The sequence below is a fragment of the Stegodyphus dumicola genome, chromosome 3 (genome assembly GCF_044657685.1).
Source record: "Stegodyphus dumicola isolate Sdum_Otavi_A_Nest chromosome 3, ASM4465768v1".
Classification (NCBI taxonomy): domain Eukaryota; kingdom Metazoa; phylum Arthropoda; class Arachnida; order Araneae; family Eresidae; genus Stegodyphus; species Stegodyphus dumicola.
This window is the reverse complement of record NC_140770.1, coordinates 266,677,793-266,701,822: the sequence shown is the minus strand read 5'-3', so window position 1 is coordinate 266,701,822 and position 24,030 is coordinate 266,677,793. Positions and strand designations below refer to the sequence as shown.

General features: G+C 34.7%; 1 protein-coding gene across 2 annotated transcripts in view; it reads left to right on the top strand.

Moving 5' to 3' along the window:
- LOC118197994 (uncharacterized) overlaps positions 1 to 24,030 on the top strand; it is an 82,681-nt gene that overhangs the window by 57,057 nt on the left and 1,594 nt on the right. The window contains exons 5-8 of one of the 2 annotated variants that reach the window (XM_035369577.2): positions 3,370 to 3,555; positions 10,432 to 10,612; positions 13,649 to 13,734; positions 13,819 to 16,019. In XM_035369577.2, coding sequence (XP_035225468.1) covers positions 3,370 to 3,555; positions 10,432 to 10,612; positions 13,649 to 13,734; positions 13,819 to 14,015 — 650 coding nt within the window. In that variant the 3' untranslated portion in view covers positions 14,016 to 16,019. Of the gene's footprint in view, positions 1 to 3,369; positions 3,556 to 10,431; positions 10,613 to 13,648; positions 13,735 to 13,818; positions 16,020 to 24,030 lie in introns of those variants that run through there. The other variant, XM_085814109.1, reaches the window with a different exon arrangement.

Here is a 24,030-nt window from a genome sequence, read left to right as displayed (position 1 = left end):
TTGCAACGTATTACTATATTAATGCCCAAACATACGTGAGTCTACAATGATCATCCACTCCAAACTACTATAATCGACCTAAGTGTTGACCTTTGAAAATTCTCGAAAATGAATGCAACCAAGGGAAGGGTTTAAAAGTCTCTTTTATTGAACACAAAATATTTAACAGATGGCAAGGACTTACATGCTTACAAGACCACAATGCTTAAAAGATAATATAACACTACATTTTAAGGTAAAACATAGTGCGAAACCACCCAATTCAAGTTAACAGGTTAACTCAGAAACCTACACCGGCAGGATAATAACTCAGCGGCAAGAATGCGTAGCCAGTACAATTAACAGATGGTAAAAAACTTCTAACGTGCGCTCACAGTAGCGAAATCACCTTCTGTCTAACCTTTTTGCTCTAACAGTTTAAATACTGTCGTTCACCCTAATTCATTTACAAATCGGCGAAGAAGTGCGAGGAAAATAAAAGAACTCAAGGCTCACAAAATAAAATAACCATTTGTAAAAATAAATGAAACCTTAGAAAATGCTGCTAATTATCAAGTTTGATATTGCCATTTGAAAAGTACGTGAGCTGCCTAACCGAGATTGCGGTTAATAATACTGAGTGCCGTCTCGAAGAGCCCGTATTCGAATCCCGGAGAAGTCATGTACGTTTGTAAATCTGTAGTGTCTGTGCGGCATGGGGGAATTCTAAATATGCGGCGAGCCGAAAGTTCTCACGGGAGGTTGATGTTAGTGGAAGAAGAATGGGACCTGTCACCCCGGGGTGCTCTCCATCAAAATTGGGGGCGCAACTGAGCAAAGTCGTACTGTCACCTGTATGGTGCATAAATCGTGTATTATGTCTTAACTCTCTGACCAGCCAGGGTTTTCGCTAAGAAAGCACAAATTTCCCAAAACTACTATGAGAAAAAATTATTTTCTTGATTTTAATGTAAAAATTCACCTGGAATTTTATACCTGGATTTGTGTACTTTTAATACATTACCTTAGTTTCTTTGACATATTTTAATATGCACGTATATATACGTTCTATGAGATATCACAAAAAATATTCTAGGCCACATATATATATATATATATATATACATACGTCCTTTCCGGTTATAGGGTTTCAACAATCCATTTGAATGTCATGGTAATGTGAGTATTCAATTCCGAATTAGTGCACACGGCTTTAAACGTCGCACACTATGCAGTCCACAAATAAAAGAATTGATGAAAAACACATCGCAGCTCATGTTTTACCCTGAATAGACTTTCATGATGCTTTGCCGCCCTCTCTTTTAATAATCTCATAGCAGAAATTTCAAGAACGTTCCGATGCAGGGACCATTCACTAAATTTCCAAATTTTGCTGAGTAATCTCACACTAATCGTAGAGCCTCCCATTGTTCTAAATCATTTTAAGCGTGATTTAAGAAAAATAGTTGCTTTTTATTTTTGCTTGAATCCATCAAAAAGCGATGACAAGCATTATTTGTGTTTTTAATATTTCTAATTTTTATATCTATTTGCGTAATCGCCACTTTTTGAACTTTTTCTCCAAAATTATATATTTTATTAGTTTAAGATATGTATTAAAAAAGTTGATGCATGCGAGAAGAACATCATTCAATCGCAATAAAATTCCACATAAAAGCAATAAAGTTTGAATGGGAAAATGATAAAAAAACTCCCTCCTTCACAAGTGGCCATCCATAGCGGATGGAATAATTTTATCCAACAAAAGAATAAAGCACAATGACCGAACGTAACGGCAGTTGTGCCGTTACGTTCGGTTTCGTTATTGTGCTTATTCAATGGACTGAATATTTTTTATGTACTGTAATGGTATCTTTAGCCTGAAACAGTCTGATTAGGACAACTGATCCGTGAAGCAGCCTGTGTTTCGGTTCGAAGTTAAGAAAAGCTGAAGCAGCAGTTTAGCAAAGATAAAGCAGCGACCTACGGTTGTTAAAAGGGCAGAAGAATGAGAGCACGTCACAACAAAGTGCTTGTAAAAAATGCTCGAACAGAAACCATTAAGTCGCTCTTCATTGTTATAACTTTTAGTGGCCTGTATTTACCTTAGTCTCATTTCACTTCTGATATATTACATTCCCGCTGCCTGACGATGGGCATGTGGCCACATCTTCAGATATAGATATGTCCAACCTAACCATTACCGAATAACAATGTTGCATCCCAAGAAGCTATTCCATCGCCTGCGATGACTGGCGAGGATTGTTGTCATCGATTTTCTGTGGTAATTGTATTAAACATCAGAGATTGTTGGAACTAAATATATGGTCTTCAGAGATATGTCCGCTGGCAGTGAGTAAAAGTTACCTTTTAATATGAGACTAAAAATAAGCCACGGAATTTGAATTCCACGGTAGAATCCCATAATTATTAATGTGATTACCTGTAAATTCGTTTCCTGCGATAGTAACAGCAGTTTTAGTAGTACTCTGTACCACTATCCCAGAAATGCAATTTTATGGACAAAACATTTCTAATCGATTTTGCTGTTCATCACTGTCCTCAAGCCATTTTTCAAAAAGATGATTTCTGTCAATACACAGCACATGTTTCTCAAAAATGTATCTGAAATGTCCGATACTCTCCGATTTCTAACGAAATTGCAAATCTTTCTCTTATCAAACATATTTCCACGTGGTGTGACATCCTGGAACGAGAATAAACATTTTTATCTCCAGTGCACGAGACTGTCTATCAGTAATTCTAAATATATTCTGTTTTGAAATATTTTGTGATTTCACTGTTGGATCGAATTTTATGTGGTATAAGCGCCAAGAGCGTGATATTTGATAAACAAATGAAAAAAGACAAAAAAAAGTTTTGTAAATATTCTTAGTTCATTGATATGATAAACTGATAAAAGACCGGAAGAAAATAGAAAAAAATGTTTTATTTCAACATTTAACGCTGCCTTGAGAATTCTATACGAATTCAATGCTGCTTTTAAATTTTTTGCAGTTTTGCAGTATATGCGTAAGTGTGAAGAAAATAATGCTTAATATTAAGGCTAAAAAGACAAAAAAAATGGGTTTAGTAGGAGTGAGTATAGCAGCAGACTGATAGACTGCGATCCCGGAACGTAAAAAAACCTTAGCAAACCCTTTTGGGAGACCGTTACCAGGACATAGAACAGACAGTTGCAAACTGTTTAACCCTGGACCGTTACAATCTCAAACCTCTCAATAAATATTAAAATAAAATAAATAATAGCTATTAAATTATTAGAAAATTTTCACAGATATTTTCTGATTCATTATTTCCATCTTTGCTTCTAATTTTCAGTTTTTACATTCTCCTGAGTTTTGTTCCTCATATATTACATATTTTCAGACTGCAGCAGAGATTTTCAAGAATTCCCAAGAGATATTCCAAACGGAGACTTTCTGCGCTGTCTTCCCAACGGCGATTACGATCCATTGCAATGTACAGAAGATTTCTGCTATTGTATGAATGAAAATTCCAACGTTGTGGGTTACATCGTCCCTGCTAACACGAGCATTAAAGAATTAACATGTTGTAAGTACTTTTCAGTCTTTTGCGATTCTATTTTCCTCTTTACCAAAAGTAAATAAACAACTAAGCAAAAATATATAAACTTCTATGTACACGGAATTGTTACAGATGTTAAAAGGTCGTTATTTTACTGTTATCATCAGTTTATTCCATTAGCTATTTGTATACTTATAGAAACATTAGGTATTTTTTTAAAGCGGGGGAGATGAAAAAGGAGCAATGCCCTCGCCGAGACTCGAACCACGGACCTCTCGAATACGAGCCGAGCGTGGTGACCGCTACACCACAAAGGTATGCTAAGGAGGCGGGAAAAATACCTTATGCACTCTTCCTTTTATAGGGCGACTGGAGATTAGGGGACCCAATCGCCAAATCCCAGTGGTGGAGAATCATCCTCAACCACTTTTTTTTAGGTCGGGCGCCACTGTAGAGATATTAGGTTATTTCGAAGCAGGAGAGATGAAAAATGAGCAATGCCTCGTCAGGACTCGAACCACGGGCCTCTCAAATACTCGCCGAGCGTGCTGACCACTACACCACAAAGGCATGCTAAGAAGGTGGGAGAAATACCTTATATAATAACCGAATCCACATTGCTTAATTATTTTAAAATAAAATTCCGTACTGAAAATTTTGTTTTAAGAGTAGCAATAATAAATGCAATTATTAAACTAGTTGAACGTTATCTTCTATTTGTAACATTTTAAAGTGCAGCCATTTATAATTAGATGATTTATGGAGAATTTCTATATATCATAAATACGAAGCAATGATTTACCAAAAAACCTTGCCTCAAATACTGTAGAATCAGTAGTGGTTTTTTTCCTGCTAGAGACGTGAAGAACATACAATGACCTCGCCGGGATTAGAACCCCCGGATCTGGCGAATACGCGTCGAGTGTGCTTCCAGTTATTCCACGAAGGCATGCGGAAAGGAGGTAGAAAAGATTTTATAACACTATAAAGTTATTATTTAAATTAACCAGTTATTTATAATTTCAGCCTCTACTATAATTTCTTCTTTATGTTTTTCTCATCAGAATGCAAATGAGATAACCAGTATTTTAACTGAGGATTTTTTATAGATTGTATTTTTTTAATTTTGAAACAGAATATTTCCTGGCTTCAAGTGCACGCTGCGTGTGCTTCCTGCCAGCTCTGACAGCTGTAATTAATAGGCTTTGCGTTATATCGCTGCCGATATTTTGATCTCTAAGCTCCGGCATTTAGTCCCTGTCTACTAATTCTTGAATATGATTGTTCAGTTTAGCTGCATTACCGCAAGCTGTGGTTGATAGTATTAGCAAGAGAAAATGCGTTTATGTTTTAAACTCTTTTTAAATAAAATGTTTGTTTCTCACGTTATAAAATATTGATTTCTCACGTTATAAAATTTCTTTTCTAAACGTTATTTCATTTAAAAGTAACTTTCTCACGACTTGTAGTTATTTCAGGCACAGAGATGATTCGCTTCAAGTTTGTTTGGGTTTTTAGACAAATTACCAGGTCCAGATCAAGTAAAATCCTACAAATTTATATAAACGAATTTTTAAAAAATTCGGCAAGGTTTCAGATTTTAAATTACGTTCAAAGGGGCGTTTTTTTTAAATTTTATCTGTTACATTTATTTATTAAATATCACGTTCTTCGCACTTAAGCCATAAAATTCAGTTCAACAGCAATATCGCAAAATAGTTTTAAATTGAGCATATCTTTAGAATTTCCGGTACAGACTCACGCGCTGGAGATAAAAATGTTTTTTTTTTCTGTACGACGTTGCCATGGCTCGCTTTGAAATCCTTGAGTTTGTTAATCTAACATTCGTTAAAGTTTTACAAAACATGAAATCGATCATAAAACAAATTCCAAATTTGAAATTTGGGCTTTCACATGCCCATATTCGTAGGAGAATTACGTCATTCAAAATTCGATGCCTCTATCTACCGTTGTTTTATCACAATGCGAGAAATAGACATACATTTATGCAGATTTTTCATTATTTAATTTCTTCAAATATCGTGCATGACTCTTACATTGGTGGCAACGGTTTGAAAAGTGCAACAGACATTTATAGTGATGCAACGCAAAATCGCAAAACGAAAACAATAGTCCTTCAGGGACAAAACCCCTTTGGACTAATAATTTGGAGCTTCCAAAAATATTAAGTTCCGTCTCCTTATTCACCAATGAAGAAAAATTAGAAGTTAAGAAAAAGTTAAAAACAATTCTTTTGAGAAGTCGATTTTCCTAGACATTCGAAAGTATGTAAGCATGAAATAGATTATTGGAAAAGTTAAACAACAAGAATATTAAAATTAAGTAATAGTAAGTAAATAATTAGTAAGTAAGTTTTGCCGGACTTTTTTCGATAGTTTAAATACAGAACTCTCTTCTTTAGCTTTTCAAGTACAAATATGAAATAGATACCATCCATTTTTTTAAGAAATAAGAAGCGAAGATTGAAGATTTTGGTAGCAGCATATGTGCTGCAAGAATGGCTAGCAGTCAGGGAAATTTCAAATTTAAATTTTGATTCAAACGGTTCAAACGGAAACCCTCCCCCTCCCCCAGCAAAAAAGAGAACTTTTAAAAGTATGAGGGATTAGCCTTCTTAAAAATTAAAACCCAGAGAGAATATGTTTCATATTAAATAAAATAAAATTCAGTTCAACAGCAATATCGCAAAATAGTTTTAAATTGAGCATATCTTTAGAATTTCCGGTACAGACTCACGCGCTGGAGATAAAAATGTTTTTTTTTTTCTGTACGACGTTGCCATGGCTCGCTTTGAAATCCTTGAGTTTGTTAATCTAACATTCGTTAAAGTTTTACAAAACATGAAATCGATCATAAAACAAATTCCAAATTTGAAATTTGGGCTTTCACATGCCCATATTCGTAGGAGAATTACGAATTAAATAAATCAAACCAAGAAATGCTGAATTGAATACCTAAGAGTGTTTCGGATAACCCCTTGTTTTAATCAGGTTTTCAGCAAACTGAGCAAAGTCGCACTGTCACCTGTATGGTACTCAAGGCTCTTGCCAACAAAAAGTGAAGTCTTGCTCTCCTTGCCACGATGAATTTCGTAGACTTGTTTTGATGTTACTGTCAGACAAGTGAGATAAGTCACAACAACAACAGCAGATTTTCAGCGTAAGTAAAAAAATACGTTTAAAGTTGATTTTGTTTCAACTAATAGAAGATAGCATGCATTACAGTGTATTTGTTTTCTTCTATCTCTTTATGAACACATTTTTGTGCAAGGTCGTAATAACTTTTAGAAGGCCTAAGTGCTTAAAAAATAATTTTGGTGCCTCCCATATACATTGGACGCAGGGATTTTTCTTCATTCTTTCTCTCCTGGTTTTGGTTTTAGCTGCACTATATATTCCGTAGTAAAACCAGGAATGGGAATTTTTTGTGGTGGCTCTCTTCTTGAGCCCATAAGCACCTTTGTGTTGCCTCCTTTCTTTGATGCCTTAATTTTGCATATTGGTTAATCCATCTCCATACGTAACCGAAAATTTCATTGGTACAATTTTATGTGAGGTTTTAATATTTGCCAGAAAGTTTTCAATTGTATACTAAAGAGCCATTCAAATGATCATATTTTCCTTTGTTATCAAGAAAGCGAGACATCCTGTATCGAGACCTATTTGCCATCGAGTTGCTTTCTTGTTTTGAGTAGGATAAAGGGTCTTCGACATCGCTTCAAACTTCTCTTGTGTTCCATAGCATCTATACTTTGAAAGACGTTCGTTGACGGTTCCTAGAGTATTAAGAAAAACTTCTAACGCCGTTAATTCTTCCTGGTTTAGAATACATATATGTATATGTATATATTTTTCAAATCTTCTATAAGAAAAGCGCTTTGGAGATGATGCGTGCAGTAAAGCTGACAGAGAATTTCGCAGATTAGTTAACCTAATCTTACGTATTACATTTATTCTTGTTAAAATACAGAAGGTGTTTATACATTTTTATAACGATTTTGATTTTCTCCAGGAATCTAAATATCAGTTTTGAAATACAAACGTGACTGCCATTAAATTGGAATGATGTTATATTATCGTCTGCAGCATTAAAAATATTCTTTTCTTTCAAATGTAGCTGAGAAACAAACAAGGATCGAAGGCTATATTTTTCCGCTGTCCGAAGAGAAATACTCTTATTCGGTTATTAAAGAAAGATATGAAAAGCATGGTTTTAATATTTCTACACGTATAATAAGTGACATAATTAATATGAAAGGAAAGAAATGTCAAAGTTTACATCTGGCTGGGGAGAAGGCCAAAAAAAAATGAGTATCCACCAAAGGTACGCACAGCTCAAGTTAAATCTAAAGTCGCATCTCGTGCTTTAAAGGAAAATCCAGACCCCCAAAGAGCTATTGCAAAATCTTGAAATATCTCTGAAGTAACTGCGAAAAAAATTATAAAATCTGGTTTAAGGCTAATCAAAACAAAGAACGTGATGTTCATCGTCTAAATGCCGAAACATATTTCTCATTGTAAGACTATGTGCAGATTGCTGTATGAAAATTATTTGTCAGGTAAAAAATGCAAACATTTAAATACTATTGATGAGGCTTGGATATTCATATTGGATTACAATAGCAAAGATCAATTTACTACCCAAAACGTGGAGAAAAAGACTTAATATATTGGTTCAGAGACAACAAGGAAAGTTTTTCTAAAGATTTTATGGTTATTACTGGATTCTGTTATAAAGGAAAACTTAAAGTAAGGAAAATAAAAACAAATGTCAAAATTAATTCGTATTATTATCACAAATATGTTCACATATTTTTAAAAACGAAATTCCACCTCTTTATCCAAACAATCTTCACTGTATCAAGTTCCATTAGGATAAGGCTCCAAGGACATACCTCTAAATCTACTGTTCTATTTTTTGAAAAACGAGAAATGAAACCAGAATTGAAGCTATTCCTTTTTAAATGCATCCCAACCAAGTCCCCTGATGTGTCACCTAGGGATTATTGTGCATTTGGACTTTTAAAACAAACTCTTTATAAGCGGCATCCCAAAACATTGAATGGACTCTGGAAGACTGTGAAGGAGGAGTAGAATAAAATTAACATTGATCTTAAGAAAAGGACTTTTATGTTGGAAATCAAGGTATAATATAATAGTTCTATAACAGGGCTATCAGACTAAACATATTAGAAAATAATATTATAAGTTTCGTTTATACATAAATCTTCGCAAAATCGTTACAAAAATGTGTGAACACCTTCTGTATGTCTGTAATGCAAATAGCTATTTGTAATGACTATTAACTAGTTAATATTTGAATCACAAATCAAAAAGCACTCTTATGATATTCATGTAAATTAATGATAGGATTGCAGTTTATTCTGAAATCTCAAGTGATGATGCTATCAACCCTTCTTTTTACGGTAACGGGAGCATCAGTTCTGTTATTTTTATAAAATATCAGCTAACGTATGAAAGGAACTTCAGATAGATAAATATTTATTTTATATGAAATATTTATTTTAATTTAATTGTGTAATTTATTCTACATACAAAACAAAGCGAATTTCTCCATCCTACGTGTATAGTTATGTGTAGTCTTCTTTCTGTACTTATATATATTCGTGCAAGTCTTTAGGTGAAGCATAGATAGTCTTCAGTTTGAGATGCATCAGGAGTGAGGAAGACTTTTCTCAGGAAACTAATGAAGAATGATGGACGAAAACGTGTACAACGCATACAGAATTCACCATAAAGTTTATAACAGGTTAGATAATCCCACGTTGAATACTGCATGAAAGTGTACATTTCCGTTCTACCTTTAAATTTCTAATTCGAAGAAAAGGCATATATAGAGAGACATATGTATTACACTACAGATCTCAGAACAACCCTGCATTATGTTCATTATGTGCTTCAATGTTCTCTGATTTAAGTAGTATCAAAACATTGGATGGCACGCTTCTGCTGCTTGCTTTCCTTCTGAAGAAGCAAGAAAGCCGCTTCCTTCGCAGAGAAACTGCAAACCAGATACTTTTCAAACTATACAACATAACTTTTATCAACATAACAGCAAAAGGCAAACACACAACATATAACGATATTACCAACCTTAACCACGTATCCCCAGTCTCAGTATTGAGCAGGTGTACAGCTGAAAATTTTACAAGACCACATCTTTCAAATTCTTCCTCGTACCACTTTTTCTAGCATTGTGTGTCTGTCCGCTTCATTATGCTTTGAGAATTTGAGTTACGGTTAGCGTTTCTTAATCTGTGGGTCGCAACCTCCAAACAGGTTGCGGAACCTGCAGCAGGGGGTCTCCAAAAATTTAGCTGTTTTGATATTTCTTTAACTTATTATAATAATTTCACATGTCGTCTGTTACTTATTTAAAATTTTCACATTGTTCTGTATCTTAAAATTAGAAATTAAAGTTAATGACCTAAAACTGCAATAGTATATTACAGTACAAGTGAAAAAATTCATAGTTTCATACACGCATGTATCGGATTTGCGCAATGCTTATGGGACCCCACAAAATTTTCGTAAATATTATGGGGTCCTGGGGGTCACGACTGAAAAACGTTTAAGAAACCCTACTATAAATGATGTAACGAAACTGTTCAATGCAATGGGACGTCCAATCAAAAAACACAGAGCATTTATTTCTACGAAGAATCGTTCAGTGTAATTATTTTATGATTGTATGAATCCAGTGTTCTTCTCGCTCTCAGAAAACAAATGTTTCATGTACCCGATATTTGAGACCAGTCATGCTTCATCTAATGTCAAAGACGTTTTTGGTAAATTACATTTAGTCCATTTCTTGGATCTTCTTTTCCTTTATAATATTGTAATGTCATTATCATTTCTTCAGATGATCAGACTCGGCACAGGTATGACGACGCCTCCTTGAGAAGTAAATGTTGGCGGGAAAGGAACAGGCTTCTAATACAGATAGAAGAGTACGAGAGGCAAGGTGTGAAAATATTAGGAGTTGATTTGCCCGAATGCGATTTAGATGGCAGTTACGCGCCAGTACAATGTAAGAAAGACAGGTGGGGTTTTTACAATATATTTTACATTTTATACATTACGAAGTTATATTTAAAATCCTTTGTTCTCCTAAAAATATTTATTATTTTGTTACACTTTTTATTGCTAATTATTTTGACGTGAATTGCTCTATTGTAGAAAAAATCTGTAATCTAAAGATGAGTTTCTTTTTGCGAAAAGCTTTTTTTTTTTTTTTTTTTTTTTTTTTTTGTATGTCGTTAAGCAGTAAATCAGTGTTGTTTAAAACTTATTTAAAACAAATCATTATAACATATGTGGGTAATTAATATTCATATAAGATACAACAAAAATTACCTACATTCGGTTTGAAGTAGTTAATAGCTACTACGAAAAATAAATATACACTTTTAGATTTAAAAAAAATAAAAAAAAAAAAAAAAAAAAAAACGACGCACCGAGAAGATATAAAGCAAATTGGATACAAATTGATATGCATACAGGTTTCGACGTAAAATGCAAAATTTTACATTTTGGTTGCCAATGAATGAACGGTTGTCGCTATAGTGCATCTACTCTGCGCTACTGGCATTGACCTCTGTACAACGTCAAGCCCGTTTGCAGTGTATCGGGCTCATTCGCACTGGAATGTCACTGACTGGAGAAGAATAGTCTTCAGTGATGAGTCTCGCTTTGAACTGAGCCCGATGACCAGCGAAGGTGAGTCTGGAGACGCCGCGGACAGCGGTGTGATACCAACCTGACTGTCTTCCGGCAGACAGGCCGACAACCAGGAGTGATAGTCTGGGGTGCCATTCCATTTCATAGAAGGACCTCTTTGGTTGTCATCCGTCGCAACCTTACAGCACAGCGGTACGTCGACGAAGTTCTAAAGCCCGTTGAGTTCCCCTTCATGTCACGCAACCCTGGGCTTACATTTCAGCAAATAATGCCCGCCCTCATACTGCACATGTTTCTACCGCTTACCTTAGTGCTTGCCGAACATTACCTTGGCCAGCAAGGTCGTCGGATCTCTCTCCTGTTGAGGACGTTTGGAAAATTATGGGCGGGGCCCTCCAACCAGCTCGGGATGTTGAAGATCTAACGCGCCAGTTGGACAGAATTTGGCACGATATCCCTCAGGAGGACATCCGCAAATTCTATCAATCGATGCCAAGCCGAATAACTGCTTGCTTAAGGGCCAGAGGGGGGCAAACGCGTTACTGACTTTTTCACTTTGTAAAGCTGTAACACTTCAATAAATTATCCAATTTTTCTCAAACTGTAATCATTTGTTTTTTTTTCCTTCTAAGAAGTGTATTTAATCATGAAATTGCAAAACATTCTTTTTATCACCATATTTTTAGGTTTCCTTTAGTTGTAAAAGTGTCCCTAATCGTATAAACTCCATGCCTAATTAAAACTTTTCTACGTCCAGTACACTTGTGGAAAATGTTCAGTTGGCGTTTGCAAATCCCACAAAAATGTACGTATACAAAATTGTACCTACAAAATATATCATACTCTTTACCCAAGACATACTTTACATAATCAAATTCTTTACCCAAGGGTACAAGCCGTTCTTTGTTGCAATCCCTGAAATTTTATTCCTCACTATCAACAGATATGGGTTAGACAGTAAAGTTAGAAACCCTAAATTAATAAGCCCATGAATTGTTCTTTATCGTCGTCTTATTAGCAATGCCAATACATTTATTGAATAACAGAAAAATATTTTCGATAAAAATAATCGCAGTTATTTAATAAAAACACTGCTTGGAGAACTAAAGCTATCAATGTTTAGCCATTTAGGAGCTTGAAAGCAAATTTCCTTTACATTCTCCTTCATTAATTCAGTTGGTTATCATTTATATCTGTTTCTTCTTTCTGGACAAAAGCAGACTTCATCATATATCTCTTGGAAATGCGCTGAATCTTCGCCGTTAGGTATGAAATAAACTCAAAAGGTATCATTAAATATGCTTTTTCTGGGAAATTCTTAACATGAAAACAGATTATTTAAATTATACATAGGAAACGTCGTGAATGCATCTCTGCATTCAGCCGTTGCAACATTCACCACACATCTTAAATTGAAAGTAACATTATTTCATGTGCGGCAGACCATACAAAGATAAGAAATTCATATTTACGGTCCGCCGCAGGTCGTAGTGTTCGAGCTGTTATGAAGTAAGAGATGACAGGCTTTGAGACTGCAGAAGCAAGAATTCGTTACAGCTCCATTTGATATTACAAGAATCATAACTTTACGCCCAGTACCAAGGGATTTTAGCGATTTGCACTGATTCTGTAACCAGTGCCTCTCGATTTCAGGGTGGTTTGACGGACCAACGATACTGTTGCTCCTGCAATATGCAATATCATTCCAATTATAACGAATCGAAAGACGCAAAATACATCCGAAAAAATACGAGCGATGACTAATTCAGTCTGCACACTGTTTGAGACAAGACCGGGTAGACAGAGTCTTGCCGCTAGCAAGATCCTCACATAATGAGAACAGTAATCTGCAATAGTTGTTTCTATGCCTTCAGTGTTGTTATATGGAATAAAAGTTTTCATAGATTTATAGTAAAAGTATATTAATTCTATATGCAGTAAATAATACGCAACCTTAATAAAAGCAAAACATTGAGTCTCGTTATCAGTACAGTACATCATCACCACTCCACATGGTTCCAGTCACTAGTGAGCATCTGTCTGTTAGAAATCAATTCTAAAATTAAACTAAAGTTTACCAATTTTTAAGGCAAATAACATGTTGAAATCTATATCTCTCTTCTCTTCGATAACAATTACAAGGCAATATTTTATTAATTTAAATATATGTGCATGCATCAAAGAAATTCAGAATGTACTATTTTGATGAATAATATGAATTTAATAATGAAGTGCAATGATACTGCTTGATATGTTCATTGACTATGAACATATCAAGCTAAGTAGGTGCGAAGAATATAATATTCTGTTCATCATGCATGTTTTGAATTCGTAGTATATAATACATACAGTACAGAAATGTATAAGCAGCAGTCGTACAATGTTTATTTTACTTTCAGTTGCTACTGCGTGAAGAAGAATGGATCGCCATATGAAGGTTACCGGGTTCCTAGGAATTCAAAAGAAGCGAAAACCATGAACTGTAGTAAGTATTAATATTTGAAAACAAACTATGTAAGCAATTTCACTTTTAAAAATTATACGTACATTGAGTTTTGCACTTTAACAGGATGCATCAGGGAAAAGGAAATGATCAGTGAAGTGCAGACAAACAGTAAAGAACTGGAATTTTTCAAAAAATATCAGTGTGCACCAAATGGGAATTACAAGCAAAAACAATGCGTGGAGTCGAAATCTTTTTCTGTGGATGAAATGGGATTTCAGATCAGCGATGAAGTCTTACAGAAACCGATGGACTGTGTTTAGAAGAGAATAATTTAGACAGCTATTCGTTTAAAAATAATCTTTTCATTTGCATCAATTCAGAAAACTGTGCGTTTTATCCATTAAAGTCAAATATTAACAGTCATAAGTAGATATGATATTAGAAATTTCTTTAAGTATTCATATTACTACACATGTATGAGTTCATGATGGATTCAATGCACACAGAAGCGATGACAGCTTGATGAAATTTATTTTCGCCACAATGTTTTACATTTCCTGTACTCTTCATGCAAAATTTCTCTTGCAGCTCTTCTTAGTATGCCAGAGCACAATCAGTAGTTACTTCTTAAAACTACTAAGAACGTTCAACAATGCAAAAAGTCTCAAATGCGTAATTTCGCACACTGATCTCTTAATACTCCCAATACCCTGAGCTAAACTGAGAACTTATGCTCTCTGCGGTGCTTATATAGTTTTCCTTCGACCACTAAGAAAATTTCAGTACCTTCAATTTTTCGAAATTGTTAAAAGGCATATATACTTACAGTTACATAGTGCCAGATACAGTTACAATTACATAGGGATCGGGCCAGTTACACAGGAATCGGACCAAAATATCGTCAACTTTGGCAATTTTTCGCTAAATTTGGTGAACAAACTTTTTTTTCCAATGGTAGATTGTGAACAATTACAAATGTAACCCAGTCCATTAATCTATACAAGGCCTGATGTGGTGGTCCCTTTATGATGGAAGCACCTAATAGTTGGGCTACCATCGCCTTTCCTATGAAGGGACTGACAGCTAAAACCATGCCTTCTCCGGGATTGGAACCCAGGCCCTTCGGCATCGCAGTCAGATTCCCTGACCACCATAGCGACTGGGCGGCTTGGTGAACAAACTTAGTCACCAAAATTATTGCCAGCGTGCTGCAATCTCGGCACAGCCGTTTACCTTATTGTTAAATACACTTGCCTCTGTAACCTTATTTTTGAAGCGAAGCTTCGCTTTCTTGAAGCCTTTCAGGTTACATTGATACAAAAGATATATTTCATATAATTTCACAAAGTTATTTACTATATACAAAACTATCATGTCTGCGGCTGACCCCTAAAGTCGCTGAACACTGGTCGTTCCCACATGGTTTCAATTCCAGGTGAAAAAACTGGCTGCATAGGCTTCCATGTGTAAGATGTATCTTAGCCGATTTCCCTAAGAAAGTCATTCACGAACGCATTCCTCCCCTTATGTAGATAGTCCTTGCATGCTTTGTCATAATTAAATAAACTAATTCAACAATATTATTCACGCGTAAAAGATTGAAAAATTATCATAAGCAAAATTCTATGTATAAGAGGTATGAGTAAATAAAAATCCTACTCACACAGAATCAATCTATCTTCCTCTTTAATTTGCTGATGTGCATGATCCTTTTATAGAAATTGAATTTTTGATTAGCACAGATCAGAATCTGCATTTCTAAGCATCTTGAATTACATTTAACAAACGTTCAGTTACGATATCATTAATGCATGATATTCCACAGGGTACAGATAACGGGATTTGAGATTAGATTGAAACAAAAAGTTTCATAATTTTCAAAAACTGTCTATAATAACTGATGTACGAGTAGATGCAGATGGGACGATTATAATACTATAATATTTTAAAAAGAAATGTTTCGTCTTATAATTTAAGAATTAGGAAATGGAAAAAAGGTTATTAATCAGCTGCTTCTAGAACATTGCCTTAATTTACATTTAAATTTTGGAAAATATTTTGTCAATAAATATCTTTATGAAATATGAAACGGAAGTGAAGAGAAACTTAACTCCAAGAACATGAAATTTGCACTTTTCTGGAAAACTTTAATAATCGTAACTCTTACTTTCACTCTTTTTCCTTTAAAGGGATCAATACCTTATGCATCAATATAAAGAAAATTTAATGTATGATAATTACATTCATTAATATCTTAAAATGAATTTGAGTGTACCTGCATGTATTATGGTATATATCAGAATTAAATTTAAATTATGATGGGCCTTTTTATGTCTTTCTTTTACTATAATGGAACAATTAATTTCGAAATCTGTATTATACTGTAATATAATGTAATAAAATCCAGGCGTCAATTTTTATTTACCTGCTAAGACAGAATAGAATATTTTGTTTACTTCCCTCTAAGAAATATCCCTTGACAATTTCTGCTTCAAACAGTGAAGTTGTCATTGTATCATGGTTTTATGGGAAATTATTTCTGGCATCTAACAGATGCATAAGTTATTGTGTAGTAAAAATGCAACTACCCGAACCGCATATTTTTTATAATAGCCACTATGCTTAAGAAAGCAAAAACAGTAGTACATCAGCCATTAGACATCTTTTCAAGTTCTATTCGAACTTATATCCTCATTGTAAATTCTGTATAACAGTAGTAATATATGTAGAACAACTCTGCTAATGCATTAGTCTTGGAATATAATTGTATAGTACAGATATTGTTTTAATATTATTATTGCATCGTACCGTTATATGTATGTAAATATACTGATACACCAGTGTTTTTGGTATTGCAAAAATACACAATATTTAAATACTTATCTTATGAATTGTATGATATATTGTTTTGTTTGTATACGTGTAATAGTTTATTGCCATGCATACATTTTCAAACGAGTACATCAGCATGTTTGTAGCGGTGTTGTATTTCAAGAGCTCCGAAAGAGACAGCTCTGTTTTTAAACCAAAAGAACAGCACTTGTACTGCCTCCCGCAGCTTAACAGTTGAAGAGTCAGAACAGAATGCTCTTAAACGTATACTTATCTTCATTCTTGGACTACACTTTACTTGCCCTTTCCTATAAGGCCCTTCCTATAAGGCCAGCTCCCGCAGACATGTCCGGATTTGTGAACAAAATTAGAATCACCAGCAGGACTTAAACAGGCTGATAAGCACCATCCCGAAGAGGACCAGCTGTTGTCTCGGTGGAATAAAGAAAAATACTATAAAGCTGGGAGCTGGGAATAAAACTGGTCGAGCCGCCCAACCGGGATAGTTGTTAGCGACGTTGACTGCCCTTACGAAGTGTCCGGGTTCGAATCCCGGTGAAGGAATGGATGTTTGTAATTGTATAGTGTCTGTGAGTCATTGAGGTACTCTAAGTAAGCGGAAAGCCGAAAGTCCTCTTGAAAGGTTGTGGTAGGGGAAGAGAGGTGGAAGACCCTCGGACCCGCCCCCTCGGGTAGCTCTTCATCAAAATTGGGGGCGTAACTTATCAAAGTCGTACTGTCACCTGTAGCATATTTCACAAGTGCACATCTGTGTAGCCACCGAGGGCGTGGCTTCTAGGATGGACCAATGAGCATCCAGTAATATTTCTGTCATGTCACATGACCTTTCGCGTGCTTTAAGATTTAAGTAAGATGGTTGAAAATATTCTGCCACGCAATTTTCTGTACAAAATAATTAAAGCATCGTCGACTGCTTCTGAAACTTTTCATTGCGAAGCTAGACCAAATATAGGCAATTATGAAGATTTCATTACCTCGTTGAAGTAAATATAAACACATGTTGGATACATCGCAAAAATATCGATGTGAAATATTACTTAGTAAGTGGTAAATAAGATGAAGAAAGAAATGTGTGATAAACATCTGAGCCCAAATGTAATCTTTACATAAAACTATGCGTATGAGAAAGATATTTACTCCAATTATATATGTAAATAGAAGTCAGCACTTTTTATTTCAGTCTCTATGAAAAAGATGTTCTATAATAATAACCAATGCATAATTTTATTCAAAGTGAACTTTACTAATTTGCATTCGTATACATTTAGTGCGTTTAATTTCACATTTAATAAATGCTCACTCTTAAATGTATTCTCTACACAAGAAATAATCATCAAACAGAGTGAATTTATCGTATTCACGACGAGTATATTCAATTTATTCACATATAATTTTTAATGCTAACAATGGATATAATCAGATCATATATATTCTGAATCTAACACTTTAAAAATCAAAAGAATGCAAGCACTGAAATAAGAAAACACTAGATTCATTATAAGACTTTCAGTCATTTTCAGCTCAATTAAAAAAATATACACTTGGATTCTCTTAATATACATAATATGCCGTGAACATCAATCCTAATATTATGCGTGATAAAAATCACGAAAGTGAAATATCAGCGAATAATCAAACTCAGAAAACGAAAGCACTACGAGATTTTCTACTATTACGCCATATATTTATAACTGCGAAACAAATGCAAATTAAAACGTAAACAACATACGCTCACATGCACGAAGATTTAGCGTCACAGGAGCAATAGCAGCTCGCTCATTGGTCCATTTTCGAAACCCCTCCCTCAGTGGCTACACTGATGTGCACTTGTGAAATATGCTCACCTGTATGGTGCTTAAGGCTCCTGCCAACGGCAGGCGTAATCTTGCATTCCTTGCCATAATGAATTTCGTTGACTTGTTCTGATGCTACTATCAGGCAAGTGAAATAAATCAACCACAATAACAACTTGGTCGTTGTTTGTGGTTGATTGCATCGAAGATCGTACTAACACGAGTTGTCTGTGCATACATATAAACTGAAATGTTTTGCTCATATAACTGAAGACTGAAGTCAGAGCTTTTTTGTGTGTGTCTATGAGTACAAGTCTTTCGTGATAATATCGAAAGTAAAATTCAGTTATTGAAGAACTAACTCAATTTTATAAGTACGAATACGCTATAAAATATTCCACATACGTCTAAGATGTCCATCTTAAATGTAAAATGCTTCAGTAAATAATTTCTCATATATAAAACGAAACAATATTAATTTTATGTTATTAACGACACATTTAGCAAAAAAAAAATTAGTGCTTTTCGAAATTATATGTTTGCTGACCGACTAATGTACCATAACAGAAAAAACAGGTACAAATAATAATTTTACATTTCATGTTTTTTAATATAAATTAAACTAAAAGTCTTTCGACAGTGAATCACAAACGTGTGTCTCAGAGTTTAACAGAATTTCTGAAATCACTCGAAGCCCTTTAAACGATGAAAAGTTTTAGACCGATTCCTTTATATTATTCTGGAAACCGTATCGTTTTTGTACTTTCAGTGACAAAAAACTCTATTTTAATGGGCGTGAGGTAAATAACTAATGATACATGGTACTCCTAAAAAAGATATTAATTTCTTAACTCGCATAATTAACTCTTTTTATGCGATTATTAGTTAAAAAACTAAGGAAACACTTCTTATTAAAAGCTTTAAAGGGTGAATTTATAAGGTATTTTCTCCCTCTTCTCTGCGTGCCTTTGTGGTGTAACGGTAGCACACTCGGCGCGTATTTGAGAAGTTCAGGTTTGAGTTCCGGCGAAGGCATTGCACCTTTTTCACTTTACCTGCTGCAGATAACCTAATGACTCTACAAACTTATAAAATTCTAGCTAATGTTAAAGTTATTTGGAGGCTATATCTTAACCTGAACTGTGAATTCTAGCTAATGTTAAAATTCTAGCTAATGTTAAAGTTATTTGGAGGCTAGATCTTAAACTTAACTGTGAATTCTAGCTAATGTTAAAGTTATTTGGAGGCTAGATCTTTACCTGAACTGTAAATTCTAGCTAATGTTAAAATTCTAGCTAATGTTAAATTTACTGGAGGCTAGATCTTAACTGTGAATTCTAGCTAATATTAAAGTTATTTGGAGGCTACATCTTAACTGTGAATTCTAGCTAATGTTAAAGTTATTTGGAGGCTAGATCTTAACCTCAACTGTGAATTCTAGCTAATGTTAAAATTCTAGCTAGTGTTAAAGTTATTTGGAGGCTAGATCGTAACTTGAAATGTGAAGCGACTATTTGCTAAGTTCGACTTTTATGAGAAATATCACAAAAGAAGGGTAAAAAGGTAAAAAAAAAAAAGGTCTTTTTATTTAAACTCATAATATAAATAGACGGTACTTTTGGTGCATACAAGGCCTCGTCAACACTTCTGGCGGTAACTCAAAATAGAAAAACATAAAATTAAGAGCTAACCCTAAGTTCAATATATCAGCCGAAACTTCGCAGAGATATTTAAGGCTCTTGGATCTTGGCTACTATTGAGGTAGACTAACTGGCAATTGATATACACGGCTGAAAAATAGAAAGCTTAACTAGTAGAGAAACAATGTGACCGAAGGGCAGAACACGATGTTAATACACTCTCAACAGGCAGTGTCTGAAGTAACGCAGACACCAGTTTAAATGGTAACTTCATACCTTATTTTGCATAATGCGCGAAACTAAATTCTCATTCTGTCAAGGAAACGTGGGTTGAAGAAGAGAATTTATAGCAAAGGTTGCTTTCAAAATAAATTAACCCTTAGTTAAAATTAAATAAACCCACACAAACTGATATGTATGAATTCTTTCGAAATTATGATATCCCAAACTATATCAATGATTAAAATAGAAAACGAAGATAGTAAGAGAGAAATGGCTTGACTTAAGTCCTGTAAATTATTGAACTTAAAAATTTTCACGTACTCTTATACTTCTTAGGTACTCCCTAAATGTTCACACTTGGGAAAATAAAATTTTTTTAAACCCCCTGAGTTTTACATTACTTTCAAATGTGTTATGTTAGGAAGATTCTCCAATATGCTGCCTTTGAGTAAACTTACACAAATACCACTGTGAGAAACCTGTATTTAACTTGAATGAAATCCGAATTTGTAGCTTGGAATTCACGACTTGTACTACATTTCAGCTGTCCGTATATCCATTAATGTTCATCTCTTTCACATTCGTGAGTAATCATCATAAAACAGCGAACGCACTAATTCAGTTGCATTTTACTTACCAGTTATAAGATTATATTCCAGATGCTGATGTAGTAAGAGTTCTGCAGTACTAAAGTACTATAGACTTAAAATTAGTTGTGATGACACCAAAAATGACATCCACAGTTAATCCGGCAGCAATTAAAAAAACACAAGAAAGCGTCATAACCCGTGTTATAATAAACAAACAAATACTGTTAACAATTTACCTGTATTTTTCAGTACTTTGATTTTAAACGTAAGTTCATTTGGTTATGCAAATTAAATCAGCGTTCAAAACAAGAACACTGTTGGCAACCGACGTCGATTCCCCTAGCGCATGCGCATGATAAGCAAGTTCTCTGCTGCGTAATACTTATACTTAGTAGGCAGTTAGCCAAAGTCAATGGTGAGTAATGCATGTAAACGAGAAGGGCTAAGCTCTGTGTAATATCATGTTTCTACTCTGCTGTTCAACGTCTTCGTAGTTTAAATAAATGTTTGTTATGTACATAGAAGACGTCATTTTATTCTTCATGGGTTATGGGCCCATATAGCGCTTAACTGTGCAGTGCACCTACCATTGTTAAATTCTTTCGGCAAGCCAAGCTGCGTCGACTGAAATGAAAATGGCGACGACTAATACAGTGTCAATTGAAAAGCTAAACAAGGACAACTTTGACACGTGGAAGTTGCAAATGGAAGCAATACTGATTAAAAATAATCATTGGGACTATGTAACTGGGAAAATTCCGAAACCAGAACCTGGTGATGAAGAATTTGCTAAATGGAAAACTACTGACCAAAAGGCACGAGCGGATATAATCCTATCCATCTTACCCAGTGAACTTCCACAAGTAAAGAATTGTGTAACATCTCACGAACTGTGGCGTAAATTGCATTCTATTTACGAATCGAAGGGACCAGCTAGAAAGGCCACAATTCTAAAAAAATTGCTTTTTACAAAAATGAGTGATTCTAAACAAATGACTGTTCATCTAAATGATTTTTTCATTCTTGTGGACAAACTGAAAGAACTGGAAATAAACATTGCGGATGATTTGCTTACAATATTGCTTTTATATAGCATACCGGACTCTTATGAAAGCTTTCGAATCTCGTGATGAACTGCCTTCTCCAGAAATGCTGAAAATTAAATTGTTGGAAGAAGCTAACGCTCGCAAAAATAAAGATTCAACGTTTTCTGAACCACAAAATGCGTTCTATTCGAAAGATCGGAAGTATACTCAACGACCGATTCCTAAACCGAAACCAGATAAATCTGCAAACCGAAGACAGTATCCAGTTAACTACAGATGCAACTTCTGCCATATCTATGGGCATAGAGTATCGGAATGTAGGAAGAAAAATAAAGAAACTAAAAGCAAATGCCTCAGTGAAACTGCGATGTCTGCAGAATATCAGAATTCCCTGGAGCAAGAAAAAGCCGTAGCATGCACTAATACTAATTCTAAAGATATTTTTTGTCTGGATAGTGGTGCAACATCGCATATGTGTAACAGCAAGGAACTGTTTCAAGAAATTCACGAGGTAGGTGATACTTATGTTAAATTAGCTGCTGATAAAACTGTTAAAGCTATTGGGAAAAGGAACTGTTAAATTTAAAGTTTGCATAGGTTCTAAAACTGAAAATATCAAACTCAAAAATGTATTGTGTGTACCTAATTTGAAAAATAATTTAATCTCAGTGTCTAAAGTAACTGAAAATAATATTTCAGTAATTTTCAAAGAAAAATGTGCTAATAACGAAATAGTAATTTTGGCTAAACGCGAAAATGATCTTTATTTTGTCATGCCAATATTTGAATCTGTATCAATTGCTAAAGAAATAGATCAGTGGCATATAAGATTTGGCCATTTAAATGAAAATGATCTTAAAAAAACTTCAAATAAATAACATGGTTAGAGGTCTTTCTTTTTCTCAAAATGACTCTTTTTCTAATTGTAAGGTATGCATTCAGGGTAAACAAACCGCAACCCCTCTTCCCAAAGAATCTGAATATAGAAGTACTGAATTGTTGAATCTAATTCATTCTGATTTGTGTGGTCCCATGAGAACTGAATCCATAGGTGGATCATTTTATTTCGCAACATTTATTGATGATAAATCTCGATATGTTCGTGTATATTTTCTGAAATCTAAGGATGAGTTTAAAGAAGCTTTCAAAAATTTTAAAGCATCTTTTGAAAATAAACTTAACTCTAAAATCAGAATCCTGCGAACCGATAACGGGCTAGAATATTTAGGGAAAGACTTTAATAAATTTCTTAATGATGCGGGAATAAAACACGAAATGAGCACTCCTTACACGCCAGCCCAGAATGGCGTCGCCGAAAGATTAAATCGCACTTTAGTTTCAATGGCGCGATGTTTGTTATTGCAGTCCAATTTACCTCAGAAATTCTGGGCCGAAGCCATCAATACGGCTGCTTACATTCGAAATCGCTGCCCAACGCGAGGTTTAAAACACGAAATAAAAACACCTTACGAAGTGATGTTTGGCAGAGTACCTGCTGTCTCTCACTTCAGAACCTTTGGCCAAAAAGCATTTTCGCTAAATAAAAGGCCAGGAATAGGCAAATTTGATATTCGATCTAAAGAATGTATTTTTATTGGCTATTCTGATGAATCAAAAGCGTATAGACTTTGGGATCCCGAGGCATGTAAAGTGATAATAAGCAGAGACGTAAAATTTATTAATGAGTTTGAAAACTGCTGTAGTTCTGACTCAGAGCAAGAAATAAATCTGCCTTTCGCTCCGGAGGAAAAAATTATAAATAAAACATGTTGTGATGAATCATCACCTCTGGACGGTAGCGAGTCGCCACTTCACTCTGAAGCTGAAAAGGAAAGCGGAAGTAATTTAGATAGCGAATCAATGCTTCCTATCCTGATTAAAAGGGGTGGTCGGCCCAAGAAAATAAAAACAGGTTTGCCAGGAAGACCTAAAAAGGAATATCATTATACAGTTGTTACATACTCAAAATGTTGTTGAGGAAAGCATTAATCCTACGGTGCAAGAAGCATTAAATGGACCATATGCTGAAAATTGGCATAATGCCATGCTGTTAGAATATAACTCGCTTGTTCAAGAAAAGGCTTGGGAATTAGTAAAAAGACATGAAAACAAGAAAGTTATTGGTAGTAATTGGGTTCTTAAATTAAAATATAATCATGACGACACTATCGAAAAATACAAAGCTAGGCTA